Below are 12,879 nucleotides of genomic sequence, written 5' to 3'. Positions count from 1 at the left end.
TACGCCATAATCTTTTCCTTTATCGCTTCCTTTCACCAGCCTCACATCGGCTGTCAGTAATGAGCGCCAGCAGAGACATCCAGCAACAGCAGAAGCAAACGGGTATGAAGACACAGCATGAGGTAGCCATGATTAAAAGCATAGGTCAGCGTTCTTCTGCAGTGTAAACACACAACAACCCAGAATGGACAGAGAGCCTCAGACGGGAACAAGCAACTCTTTTAGTGCAACAAATCAGATGGAAGGACAGACCAAAAGAAACCTTATTTCACTCAGCGGGGCTCTGGATCGAAGACAGATTTCGATCTTAAAGGCTTGCTGTGAAAATAAAGTGATGTACTGGTAATAGATTCTGTATTAAATTAGATTAGACTGAGGGCAGAGGATTGCAGTACAGAATAAAAAAGACTAAAATGCCTCCAGTTGGTGAAGAGAGCAGAGGAGGAGGAGAAGGCATACATCTGTATTCATTTGATTCTGGCAACATGAGCTGGAGTGTTACAGGTTGATTGATTAGAGAAAGGGCCGTGGTGCAAGACCCTGACAGTAGGGACTCTTCTACAGACTGCCTGAGCCCATAACTATTTCATGGGGTTACAAGAGGTCTCATTCATAAATGGTCAATTTGGGAGTTTGATTGCGATGAGGCGCTACTAAAAAAAAGCAGAGCTAGCTAGTCATACCTCCTGTTTGGACAATGGTCTGAATTTGGTTTGATAGCGGCTCAGCTCCACATTCAGACGGTGAACTGTCAACTTGAGGGCGTCATTTTCATCCACCAGCTCCTGAGCATGTTGCCTCAGATTCAGTAGCTCTGCCTGGCTGCCTGTAAGCACAGCAGATCAGGTTAGACATATTTTTGAGACATCAAGTAATGCTCTTATTCAGAATACCATGATTGTTAAATAGAATGCACTACAGGGCTGTCCCGAATCCCATTTTTTTTTGGGGAGTGCAGCAAGCTGACATACAGTATTCTTCTGTCTGTCTTCATCTCCCCCGTTTCAGTGTCCGAGACGGTGCTGCTGCTGCACTACTGTACACGCACGCACCTCTACACATAACAAACCGCGGTATCCGTCTGAGAATAGCTAATCATTATTAATGTTGAATATGAATGATAAATAATGTTGTGGGATTATTCCTTATTTCATGGGCTATTTTGGGATGTATACTTTATTATTACATACGTATATAAAAAAATAAATAAAAGCAAAGCCTTCGTATACTGATTTGGAGGTTGATTACCATGGCAATAGTCAAAGTATTCGGGTCAGCCCTAATGCACTATACACTATATTATAATGCAATAAATAAATTCAGAAATCTCCAAAACATTACATTAATCACAAACAAGAAAAGTCAAAAGCTTAGTGGTCAAACAATATATACAATGCAATACCCATATTCATTATTAGAGTTTCAGGAGGAAGGGACAGTGAGAGCTGGTGAAATCTAAAGACGACTAGTGTGTATGGCAAGATGGCCTTGACTCTCCATGTCGTCTGCTGGCTGACCCTGAAGCCTTCACCCTCAGGGTTTAGTAAAGCGAACATAATTAATGCTTCACTAGCAGAGAGAGAATATTACTTTTCCATGCTGCTTCCTTCTGCCTGCCATGAGGTCAGAGTCTCTAACCACCAAGCCAACCTGCTACCCATTTAAACTGCCAACTTTTCATCCTTCTTTAAACTCTTTTTGGATTTTTTATTTCCTTTTCATGTTTCTTTTTCATTATTCCCTCGCCCTCTTCTCATCATGCTGAGGAGGTGCTGTGGAGCTCAATGATCAGAGCCATATCTACTAACAGACCGTCTCCAGCTCCCTCCTTTCACATACCTCTGTTGTGACTCACTTGCTTCATTCCCACACCCTTCATCTCTTTTCCCCTGTTACTCCTTATTTCACTCCATTGATTCTCTTTCTCCCTCCCCTCCTGTCTCTATACATCTCTCCAGTGGCTCCTCCACTCTACCTGCAGATGACCTCAGGTTTGAGGAGGCTTGGCTGTGACTGATCTCCTGTTCCAGCCGCTGCAGTCGCTCCTCCAGTAGCTTTTGTTCATCTACCATCCTTGTGTACTTCTCTGGCAAGGCCCACACTACCTCCCTGTGCACCTCATGGCACACCTTGCTGGGCTCTGCAGACAGCTGGGTGGGGTGTTTGGGGGTTTTGGCTTGGCTGGGTGGGTCGGTGGTTGGGATGGGTAGCGCGGCTGTAATAGGGAAGGTAAATACTTTTAATGGCAGTACATAAACATATTCTAAATAGAATAAAATGTGACTATATTCCTAAAAAATGCAGTCTCAATATACAAAACTATTCATGTATCTCATATGGCCATTACATTAACAAAAAAATGTGTGTGAAACAGAACATTTCTTGAACTGTTATATATTAAATATGTCTTAAGTGACTAAAACAACTGTATTAGAATACATCATTTACATTAGCAATAACCTAACCAACAAAGGGTATATCATGGAATAGTGTGGTTTGGTGTTGGATGCTTTTTGTCACAGTAAGACAGGAAACCTAGACACAAGAGCAGAAACTCAATCCATTGTTTAAATGTACCTAGCCAACGTGTGGCAGGTAGCATGTTGCAATTGTCCTTAATTGCTACCACTGCTTTTCTCATTTGAAGTGAGAAATCTTGTTGCATGGAAGCTCAGAGAAACAAAAACTCATGTCACGTGGCATGCAGAGCACCCTAGAAATAAAATCTAACAACATACATTCTTGCATTTAAAGGAGCATGATGCAGTTTACCCATATAAATTGAATATGAGTAGAACGGACATTCCCATTCAAATCAACGCAGCAGGAAGGTCAGAGCGGCGACCATTTTTCTGTATACGGATAGCATTGTACATGTACATCCAATGGTATAAACCGACTTACGGCAAGTCGAGGACTCACTGAGGTGAGTAACAACCAAATGAGCAGTGGAGTAATATGAAGCATTGAAACATACAAAGGGAGGGTCTTTTGTGCACTCTCTCTGTTGCCTTTCTGCTAGAGAGGAATTGAGGATTGCAACTTGATGAGCATCAACAAGAGACAGACAAAAGGAGAGCGCCAGCTTAATGTGGACGGTAGGCCAAAATGTAGTTCTCAAACTAGTGAGTGTGACACACTCACCATAACAACTAACAACAATCGCCACTTGTTTTTGACCTAGTCAAGTCGGTGCGGCAATCAGTTCAATGTCCATTGTACTTCTGTTCTATTTTTATGATTTCACCTTAAATGCTGCTGAAGCCCGTCTCATTTGGGGCTTTAAATTTAAACAGCATGCTATGTACACACCCTCAAAATGGACATAGAACATAATGCATGCTTGCTACTGCAGTAAATATAACTGAATATACCTTGCATATACTATATGTTGTTTATGTATACCTTAGTTTGACACAAAGATAGGTGTCATGAATACAGACTATAATTCCCTTCAGAAAGCACTGGTCAGTCATGACATGACAGCACAGAAAGAGAAAGATATTTATTTTGCTTTGATCTAAAGCAAGCCATGTTTTTTTACTGATCAAAAGGTGGCTATCAAGTATTCAGCAAAATATATAAAAAAAATATAAGTCAAAATGACAAGCAGACACACAGCAGGCTATTTTAGGACTTACAACTAGACGGCACATCTTCTTTCAGACTTCTAGTGCTCTTCCTCACTTTCTTTTTGGAGGAATCACAGCTGTCTTCAGGAGGTTGGACACTAGTTTCCTCAGGGAAATCTGAGAGATTAAAAAAAATCATGCCATCAACAAATGAATACAATTGCAGAAGTACTACTGGGTTCTGTGTGCTTTACTGCATAACCCAATTTTACCATGAACTGCATACTGTTCTGTAAAAGTGCACCAACAATACGCCAACACCACCGACATAATTACATTTGTTTTGCTGCATGTTGTTTGAGAGATTTTCATAGTACCTTTGCTACTTTATTAGTGTTTATTCTGTCAGTTAACAATTAATAATTAGAAGCATTCCAACTACTCTATATACAACTGGAGGCTGCTAATAGATATTGCTGTCTATTTACTGACACCCAACACACTACTGTCTGTTGGAGTTAATCATTGTTACCACCTTCCCTTCATATCAGTGGTTGCAACCAGCAGGAAGATCAGCTTAAATGCTTTTAATGTAAATGTATTACATAAACTGGACCCTAAAGATTTAGAAAAGGCATACTCTGTAAAAGGCAGTATGTTTGCTAGTGACTTGTTCCAACAATCTCTAGATCTACTAACAACATAAATAGAAGGTCACAGTTTAACAATAATTGACAACTGACGTTGTTTTATTTGGCAGTACAATATGTTTGACAACTCTTAAATAAACCTTATTTGGTGCTATTGGGGTTATTTTGCAAATACTGGCAGTTATTACCTGGAGAAGGCCCTCTTCTGCCAGACATCTGAATCAGCTGGGGTGTACTGGTCTGAAAGACAAACAGGCAAAACAAACAGACAGGCAGTCAGAGACAGATAACGAGTAAGTCTTTTCAAAGAGATTTCCAAAGCCCCGCTGCCTGGTTCCCTTTTGTGCAAGGCTATTTCAGAGACCACTGCGTTTATGGCCATTGTCGAAAATGTGGAAAATAAGATCCTGTCATTTTGTCAGTTCATTTACAGTATTGTTGCGCATCTTTAGAGACACATTTAAGCGATGTGAATGAGTTCAGTGTAGGGAAGAGTCACAGTTGAAACAGAAGAGCAAGAAAGAAGCAAAGAAAGAATGAAATACATGAACATGGCATACTGAAGGATGACTACTGCTAATTGGTTTGAGGCACAACTATCACATGATTAGAAAATAAACTATACACTGAGTTTATTAGGTACACCTAATACAGTTTAATACAACAGACCTGCAATCAATTCTACCTTCATGAAGGTTATTCAGAAAGGTGTTTATTCAACTGAATGGACATTTCGGAGGCTGCAGTTTGTGGTGCTGTTGTTGCAGCTTTATACAGAGAGGTGTTTCTGGTATTTAGCCTACCCTCATTGATATGAATGGGTTGGACAAAATAATAGAAGCGCCCGTTAGTTTTAGCGAGGTGTACCTACAGTAATAAACTGTCAACTGAGTGTATTTGTAAACAAGTACACTAGTGTAATTTCTTACACTAACTCACATCCTCACCCTGAATGATGAAGAGCAGCTGACGAATGTGGCTGTCTGTTTACGGTACGGTTGATTAATGAGGGTATATCCTGATGTTTCTTATGGATCACATTTGTATGGGGGTACAAACCCATTATGTAGGCTACTATACTGGGTGCTCACGTTAGATTATGGTACAAGGAACAGAAACATCATGTCTTAACTATGACAGGTGAAAAAAGCCACAGGCAGCTAGACTCTGATAGTCTGGAAAGACAACCTACAGGGGGAAACAGATCCCATTGGGACCAGTACAGGTTAGCAGCCCAATGTAGCAGTATACAGGACAAGAACATGAGCAGAATAGAACAAAATGCTGTGAGAGAGCAGACTCTTGGGATGTAACCAGTGGGATTTTGGGAAGAAATCTCACAGGTAGGAATTACAGATACAAACCATGGAATAGAACAAACTATGAGAAGGTTAAGATAGAAATTTCAGGCACAGGGAGAAAGACATTTCAGGTGCGTGGCTCTGTACCCACTAGTAATAACCTGTCGTCAGTGACCATAAATCACAATTACGAAGTCAGTTTTCAACGCAGCGTACAGGGTTAGAATAAGAGCAAATTGTCGCCACCTGAATTGCTGTGCCATCAGAGGCAAACAATGCAAAATAATGTTTTGTGGTAAAGGGAGAAGTCTCAGCAAATAAATAAAATGCATGCCAAATGTAGAAAACCTGCAATGGCAGAGAAAAAACTGCTTAACAGAGGAACAACAACCATATGTAGTGATTCAGGAACGCTGGAAGGATATGTCAACACTGTAAGCTAAGTCCTTAGAAATGACTGAGCAGAATCAAAACCTGTGACAGTAAACTACACACTTCACGTCTCTAACAGTAAAAGGCTACATTACATTACCTTTATTCTGAGTACAACTGTGCCTCCCAGTGGATCAAACTGGTATGACAATACCCACCTCAGAGACATTACAAACTGAACCAAGTATACAAAATATTTAAGAAAGAATAGTTATCCTCCCTCAACACAAAGGGCCTTTCTCAAACTGGACCCTCCCAACTTCCACTCTGTGGCGTGTGAACTCCGTTTGTAGTCACAATAACAGCTGAATGAAGTACCCTTCATTAAGGTGTAGGATATAAATACAGCGGCAAGCTTTGGGACGAACTTCCCTTTTTCCGACGGAAACTGTTGTAACGTTTTGTAACCATGGTTTTGTATCAAGCGGAGAGAAAGTGCAAAGGTTCCCAGTATTAACAATAAAAAGAATATGCAATATATGGAGAAAATACAAATAAAACTTACTTTACTTACTTACATTTTTAACTCTAATGTTTATGAGCTACTTGGCTTTTGCAACAGTCCGTGTAAATATACAACACTTTATAATCAAATGAACACTAGAAAGGGTAGATTTGATACTAAATACCATGTAACCTTGTTAACGCCTGTACAACAATATTAAATGGCTATCTTAGTTTGAACAGTTTAGGTTTGTGCGGGTAATTGCACGGAACTTACATTTGTACGGAGTGTGTTCCATGACAAACACAAAACGTCAGCATCGATGCAGGCTCGCTGTTGGAGGGTTGTATAAACCAATTCCACTCATCACTAGTTGGATTTGGATGGCATTTAATATGGCGGACCCTTCACGCAAATGGGCAAACGGAGTGGAAGTGGGTAGGGAGAGGGTGTATGGGGTGGTTTGAGAAAAGCCCCATCATTCAAAAGCAGATATTCTGACTTGTCACAGCAGGAAAGGCACAGGTGCAACATGAACAATGTCTCAGTAGGCCATTCCAGTGTACACACAGGACCCTGGAACTGGCTCACCTGAATGTAATGCATGTTGTTATTGAGGTTATTAATTATACCTGCGCTGTTTCTGCTATAACGTGTACGTATAACTGGTCTATTGTCTCTACTACAGCTGGAGGTTAACTACTTCGCTATGAAGCTCTTTGACAGCAGTTATCTATGGTGGGAAGAAATGTTTCTCATTTGCTTTCAATGACAACATTTTTTTCAACTGGGATTAGAACTAGCAAACACTCTGTAGAATCCTGTAGAATCTCACCTTCAGTTTTAGTGGCAGGGAATAGACAGGTTCTGTGATTGAACTATTCTCCTGTCTGTCAAGAGTTTGGTAAACATGTTCTTCCCTGTCCTCTTCACTCTCCACCTCCTCTTCCTTGTCTTCCAACTCTTCGTCCGAGTGGTCAGGGGAGGACAGGCGTGGTCGGCTAGCCAACTCTTCTGACCATCTGTCTCTGAGGAAGGCAAGAAAGTGATATCTCAAAGTTAAAGCAGAAGAAAGTAAGCTGTCTCTTATTTATTGCTATTTTCTTAAAAAAGAAATACAATCTACTTAATTTCGGCAATAGGCCTTTATCACAGAAGACATTTTGACTTGTCATAGTAGGAAAAGCACAGATGGACCTAATAACATAACGATGGGTCCGTTCCAGTAAGACATACCAGTGCACCAGCATGCACACAAGGACCCTATAACCAAAACAGCTATATGCTATTCAGCCTTCATTCATTGTATTATTTATACCCGTGTTTTTCCTACTGTGGCATGTCAAAATCTCTTCTATGAAAAAAGACTTCTCGGAAAATTGCAAAGAAATAAACAAAATAGCATTTTAAGTCTCATTACAAGATTAGATGGCTTCTTGAGAGAGATATTCTCTGTCTGCAGCAGCAGGGCACACATTCATGAAAACAGATCAATGAAACCAGAAGAAAACCCGGGCCTATATTTTAAAGATATTGAGAAAAATCTAAAATAACATTTCTTTTTCAAGGTCACATCTCACATTTTACAGACACCTCTTGTGCTCTGGTAAATCTTGGTGAAGATCCGGGAATTTCCTCTTTGAAAAAACTCAAATAATAAATGAACCGCTATTCCTTAAAGTAGGACCAATCGTGTACCCCTTTGTCCCATTTTCTACTGTGATACATTTGATAAATACAGACCCAGGTCAGGTCGAGTCAGGTAAGAGTGGCCTCTTATTACAGTTAGGATCATTTGTCACAAAGCTTGTGATGATACTGATGTATTTGCCAGAGGGAGTTTACCTGATGAAAAGTGCTGTGCTGATGTTTGGTTCAGATATGAAGGACTCTGATTGGCCACTCTCAGAGAAAGACCTCGGCCGGATAGGGGGGATGGCCCATGTCTGTCCAGTGAGTGAAGAAGACAAGATGGCTGCTGCCAAGGCTGATCTGTAGATGGAAAGACGTCATTCACATGAGGAGAGACAGATACGTGTGTAATATAAGCACAAGAAATGCTGCTTATCACATCACAATGTCACGTCATAGTTTATTTATAATGTTAATGATGTGATACATTGTTAGAAAAGGAAGCATCTCCTTCAGTTTCCCCTAAATAAGTTTGAAAGTACTGTTTTAAATCCAACATTCAGAATAGTATAGTTGAACAAACAAAAAAAAGAAAAAGATTAAACTCTACTTTATCAATTAAGTTTGTGTTGAAGAAAGTTAAATGTATGATGAAGCTTAGTGATGAATGCATTGATAATGGCGACAGTCTTCTTCATTGCAATGACAATGACAGTGAACGCTCTTACAGGATGAGACCAGAATTCAACTTTTCTACCACATTTCAATAATAAATAAATGTGTGAGGACAGCATGAAGTCAAGCATAGGCTGGCGACACACATAAGTATATTATTGAGAAATGTAGAGGCATCAACTTCAACAAATGGGTCAGCAATCTGTTACAATCTAGCAACAAGATGGAGGTAAATTGTTGAGAATATTGCCCATCAGTTGCCCAAAACGTTACCCCTTAAAGACACTGCATTGTGGGGGGATAAAGAGAGAAAGGAAAAGCTGTGTTTTCTCTGAATTCATTCAGCAGTTGTGCACAAACCCTGCAAGAACTTTTCACTATTGCAAATGAGCTCGTAAACAGGTAGGTATGGCAAGCTGTTATAACATTTAATCAAACCATCCTATCTGTCATTACATTTTACATATCCATAATAGCATTTCTCCTAGTCAAAATTGTATTCTCACAAGTCAGAAGGGGGGTTAGAGGTATCCACAATGACATTCAAATTGATACTTTCAAATTGTATTTCAAGATATCTAAAATTGTATTTCTCCTATTCAAAATTCAATTTAAGATATCTTTTAGTGCTTAAAAAGTACAAGTGGTCGTTTTAACATTTAATAGCTAGACTGGATATGTATTGCAGATATCCGTAGTTCAATTCTTCCTGATCAGAATGAACATTTCAGATATCCACAACATCATTCTTCCTATAAGACAAATTACATCACTTTTGTCATTGATGTGTGTTGGGCTTTCAATTTCAAATATTCACAATTGCATTTTTGATATCTGAAATGAACATTCTGGATATCTGCAATAATATTCTTATTAGGACAAACTCACATTTCAGATATCTACAATCTAATTGTTACTAGTCTACTCTAATTGAAATGTTCATTTTGACAAGGAAGGATTGAATTACAGATATCTGCGATACATATCCAGTCTAGCTATTAAATGTTAAAACAGCTTGCCATAGGTACAGGCAAAATATTACAAAAATAGTGGTTAAACAAGAAAAAGATGTCAGAGAAAACACAGCCAATTGAAAAAAAAGGGATGTTGGAGGTGATGGAGAGTGTTAGGTACCTGGGTCTCTCAGGTGAGGGGTTTGGGCTGCGTGGGGGCGGGGTACGAGGCACAGCAGCCTTGGGGGCAATGGAGGCGGCAGGGATCAAACCATGAGCTATATGCCTCTACACAACACGCACAGAGGAAGGTTAGGGACAAGGTTAGCATCACATAGACAGACATTAACACACACACAATGTGGGTCCTTTATGACAATGGTTGAGGAGAGTTTAAGCCACACTGAGGAAAAACAAAGAGGCTATATAGGTGGAAGGGGAAGGGTAGAAATGATGATTACAGAAACACACTTGATAAATGAGATACTGAAGTAGTCAAACAACAGCCTGTTACAGCAGTGGATGTTTGCTGCTAGAAACACACTGTCTGCTGGGGCAGCAGTATCTAAGCTGCGGAGAGGAAGAGATTAGACAGAGTGATCAGGAAGGCCAGCTCTGTCATGGGATGCCCCCTCGACACAGTGGAGGTGGTGGGAGAGAGGAGGATGATGGCTAAGCTGTCATCCATGATGGAGAATGACTCCCACCCCATGCAGGACACCATCTCAGCACTGGAGAGCTCCTTCAGCGACAGGCTGCTCCACCCAAAGTGTGTGAAGGAGCGCTGTCGCAGGTTCTTCCTTCCTGCATCTGTCCGACTCCACAACCAGCACTGCTCCCAGTAGACCACTTACACACCAAAAAAACTGACAATAACCTGATATTTTCAGGTGGAATTTCATTCATTCATTCATTCATTCTCACTGGGCAATATCATTTTCCACTTGTGCAATTTTGTTAATAATCTGTTTATTGTCAATACTGTATATACTACTCCTATTTTTATACGTCCTTCTATTTAAATGGTTCATATTTTGTTACACTTTGTTTAGCTCTTTTTTTTTTACTGTGTTAGCTGATGCATCTTGTTTTTTTGCACTATCCCCTTTGCTGCTGTACACTGCCTATTTCCCCACTGCGGGACTAATAAAGGAATATCTTATCTGATCTTATCTTAGCCATGTTAACATGTCATTGCAGGGTAAACACAGGTGTAATTAATAACATTAATTATGGCCCTGCTCCATTGAGGACGGCCAGGTGTCTGGTACTGTGCATGCTGGCTCACTGGGATGGCTGTGACACGCGAAACAGAAAGGGACCATAATTAACTTAATCAATTACACCTGTGTGTTTACCCTGTCATCAACCGTCAGGTACACTTCTACACTTCTAAATAACAACAGAGAGGTAACGTTAGTGGATTATACATCTCTCAGTTCTAATTTTGGGTCAACAAAATGAACATTATTACACCACAAGACGTTAATTAACGTCACAAAACCAGTATTAGCCTGCAAGAAATGTGATATGGTTAATATATTTTATAAATAAACAACTTACGAACTCCTTGTCTTTCTCCCTCCTCAACTTGAATTTTAACATAGTGGTAAATGTTGTTGTTTTTAAGCTTCACTAAGCGAACAGTTTGACTCGTTTACCGACCATTCTCTCCGTGAAATAGCATTAGAAAGGTTCACTTGTGTTTCAAAGTCGTCTTTTACCCCTCACGTTAACACGATAGAGACAAACGAGCAGGATAACTATTCAACAGGCTGAGGTGTTTGAGGAATTCTCGTCTCTAGACCAAAGAGACGCTTCACCACAAGAAGGCACATTTCTACAAGAGTAGCGCCGATTGGCTGAGCGGGAGGCGAGCAGCCAATCAGCAACTGGTATGAATCACCTAGCAACGAGTGTCCACAGCGACCAGCGGCCAACGGCCAGGCCAACAGCAGAGAGCAATGTTGACCTGTTTATTGATCAACTGTCACCTGCTGTCTGTCTGTCTTTCTATCTATCTATCTATCTATCTTTCTATCTATCTATCTATCTATCTATCTATCTATCTATCTATCTGTCTGTATGTCTTTCTTTCTTTCTTTCTTTCTTTCTTTCTTTCTTTCTTTCTATCTATCTATCTATCTATCTATCTATCTATCTATCTGTCTATATCTATCTATCTATCTATCTATCTGTCTGTATGTCTTTCTTTCTTTCTTTCTTTCTTTCTTTCTTTCTTTCTTTCTTTCTTTCTATCTATCTATCTATCTATCTATCTGTCTGTATGTCTTTCTTTCTTTCTTTCTTTCTTTCTTTCTTTCTTTCTTTCTATCTATCTATCTATCTATCTATCTATCTGTCTGTCTATCTATCTATCTATCTGTCTGTCTGTCTGTATGTCTTTCTTTCTTTCTTTCTTTCTTTCTATCTATCTATCTATCTATCTATCTATCTATCTATCTGTCTGTCTATCTTTCTTTCTGTCTTTCTATCTATCTATCTCTCTGTCTGTCTATCTTTCTTTCTTTCTTTCTTTCTTTCTTTCTATCTATCTATCTATCTATCTAGCTGTCTGTCTATCTATCTATCTATCTAGCTGTCTGTCTGTCTATCTTTCTTTCTTTCTGTCTATCTATCTATCTATCTTTCTTTCTATTTATCTTTCTTTCTTTCTATTTATCTTTCTTTCTATCTATCTTTCTTTTCTTTCTATCTTTCTATCTATCCATCCATCTATATATCTATCTATCTTTCTTTCTGTCTCTCTTTCTTTCTTTCTTTCTATTTATCTTTCTTTCTTTCTATTTATCTTTCTTTCTTTCTATCTTTCTTTTCTTTCTATCTTTCTATCTATCCATCCATCTATATATCTATCTATCTTTCTTTCTGTCTCTCTTTCTTTCTTTCTTTCTATTTATCTTTCTTTCTTTCTATTTATCTTTCTTTCTTTCTATCTTTCTTTTCTTTCTATCTTTCTATCTATCCATCCATCTATATATCTATCTATCTTTCTTTCTGTCTCTCTTTCTTTCTTTCTTTCTATTTATCTTTCTTTCTTTCTCTCTTTCTATCTTTTCTTTCTTCCTTCCTTTCTTTCTCTCTCTCTCTCTCTTCCTTTCTTTCTTCCTATCTATCTATCTATCTATCTGTCTGTCTGTATGTCTTTCTTTCTTTCTTTCTATCTATCTATTTATCTATCTCTGTCTGTCTATCTTT

General features: G+C 39.2%; 1 protein-coding gene across 2 annotated transcripts in view; it reads right to left on the bottom strand.

Annotated features, from left to right (window-relative positions):
* Positions 1-11,492, bottom strand: part of cep89 (centrosomal protein 89) — a 91,325-nt gene extending 79,833 nt beyond the window's left edge. The window contains exons 1-8 of one of the 2 annotated variants that reach the window (XM_074660861.1): positions 11,224-11,492; positions 9,842-9,948; positions 8,246-8,392; positions 7,236-7,428; positions 4,411-4,462; positions 3,642-3,749; positions 1,976-2,215; positions 684-826 (exon numbers count right to left, since the gene is read on the bottom strand). In XM_074660861.1, the coding sequence (XP_074516962.1) occupies positions 684-826; positions 1,976-2,215; positions 3,642-3,749; positions 4,411-4,462; positions 7,236-7,428; positions 8,246-8,392; positions 9,842-9,948; positions 11,224-11,265 (1,032 nt within the window). In that variant the 5' untranslated portion in view covers positions 11,266-11,492. The remainder of the gene's footprint in view (positions 1-683; positions 827-1,975; positions 2,216-3,641; positions 3,750-4,410; positions 4,463-7,235; positions 7,429-8,245; positions 8,393-9,841; positions 9,949-11,223) is intronic. The other variant, XM_074660854.1, reaches the window with a different exon arrangement.
* Between the last annotated feature and the right edge of the window lie 1,387 nt (positions 11,493-12,879).

This window comes from Sebastes fasciatus, chromosome 2 (genome assembly GCF_043250625.1).
Source record: "Sebastes fasciatus isolate fSebFas1 chromosome 2, fSebFas1.pri, whole genome shotgun sequence".
In the NCBI taxonomy this organism is placed as follows: Eukaryota; Metazoa; Chordata; class Actinopteri; order Perciformes; family Sebastidae; genus Sebastes; species Sebastes fasciatus.
This window is presented reverse-complemented; position numbering and strand designations above follow the sequence as displayed.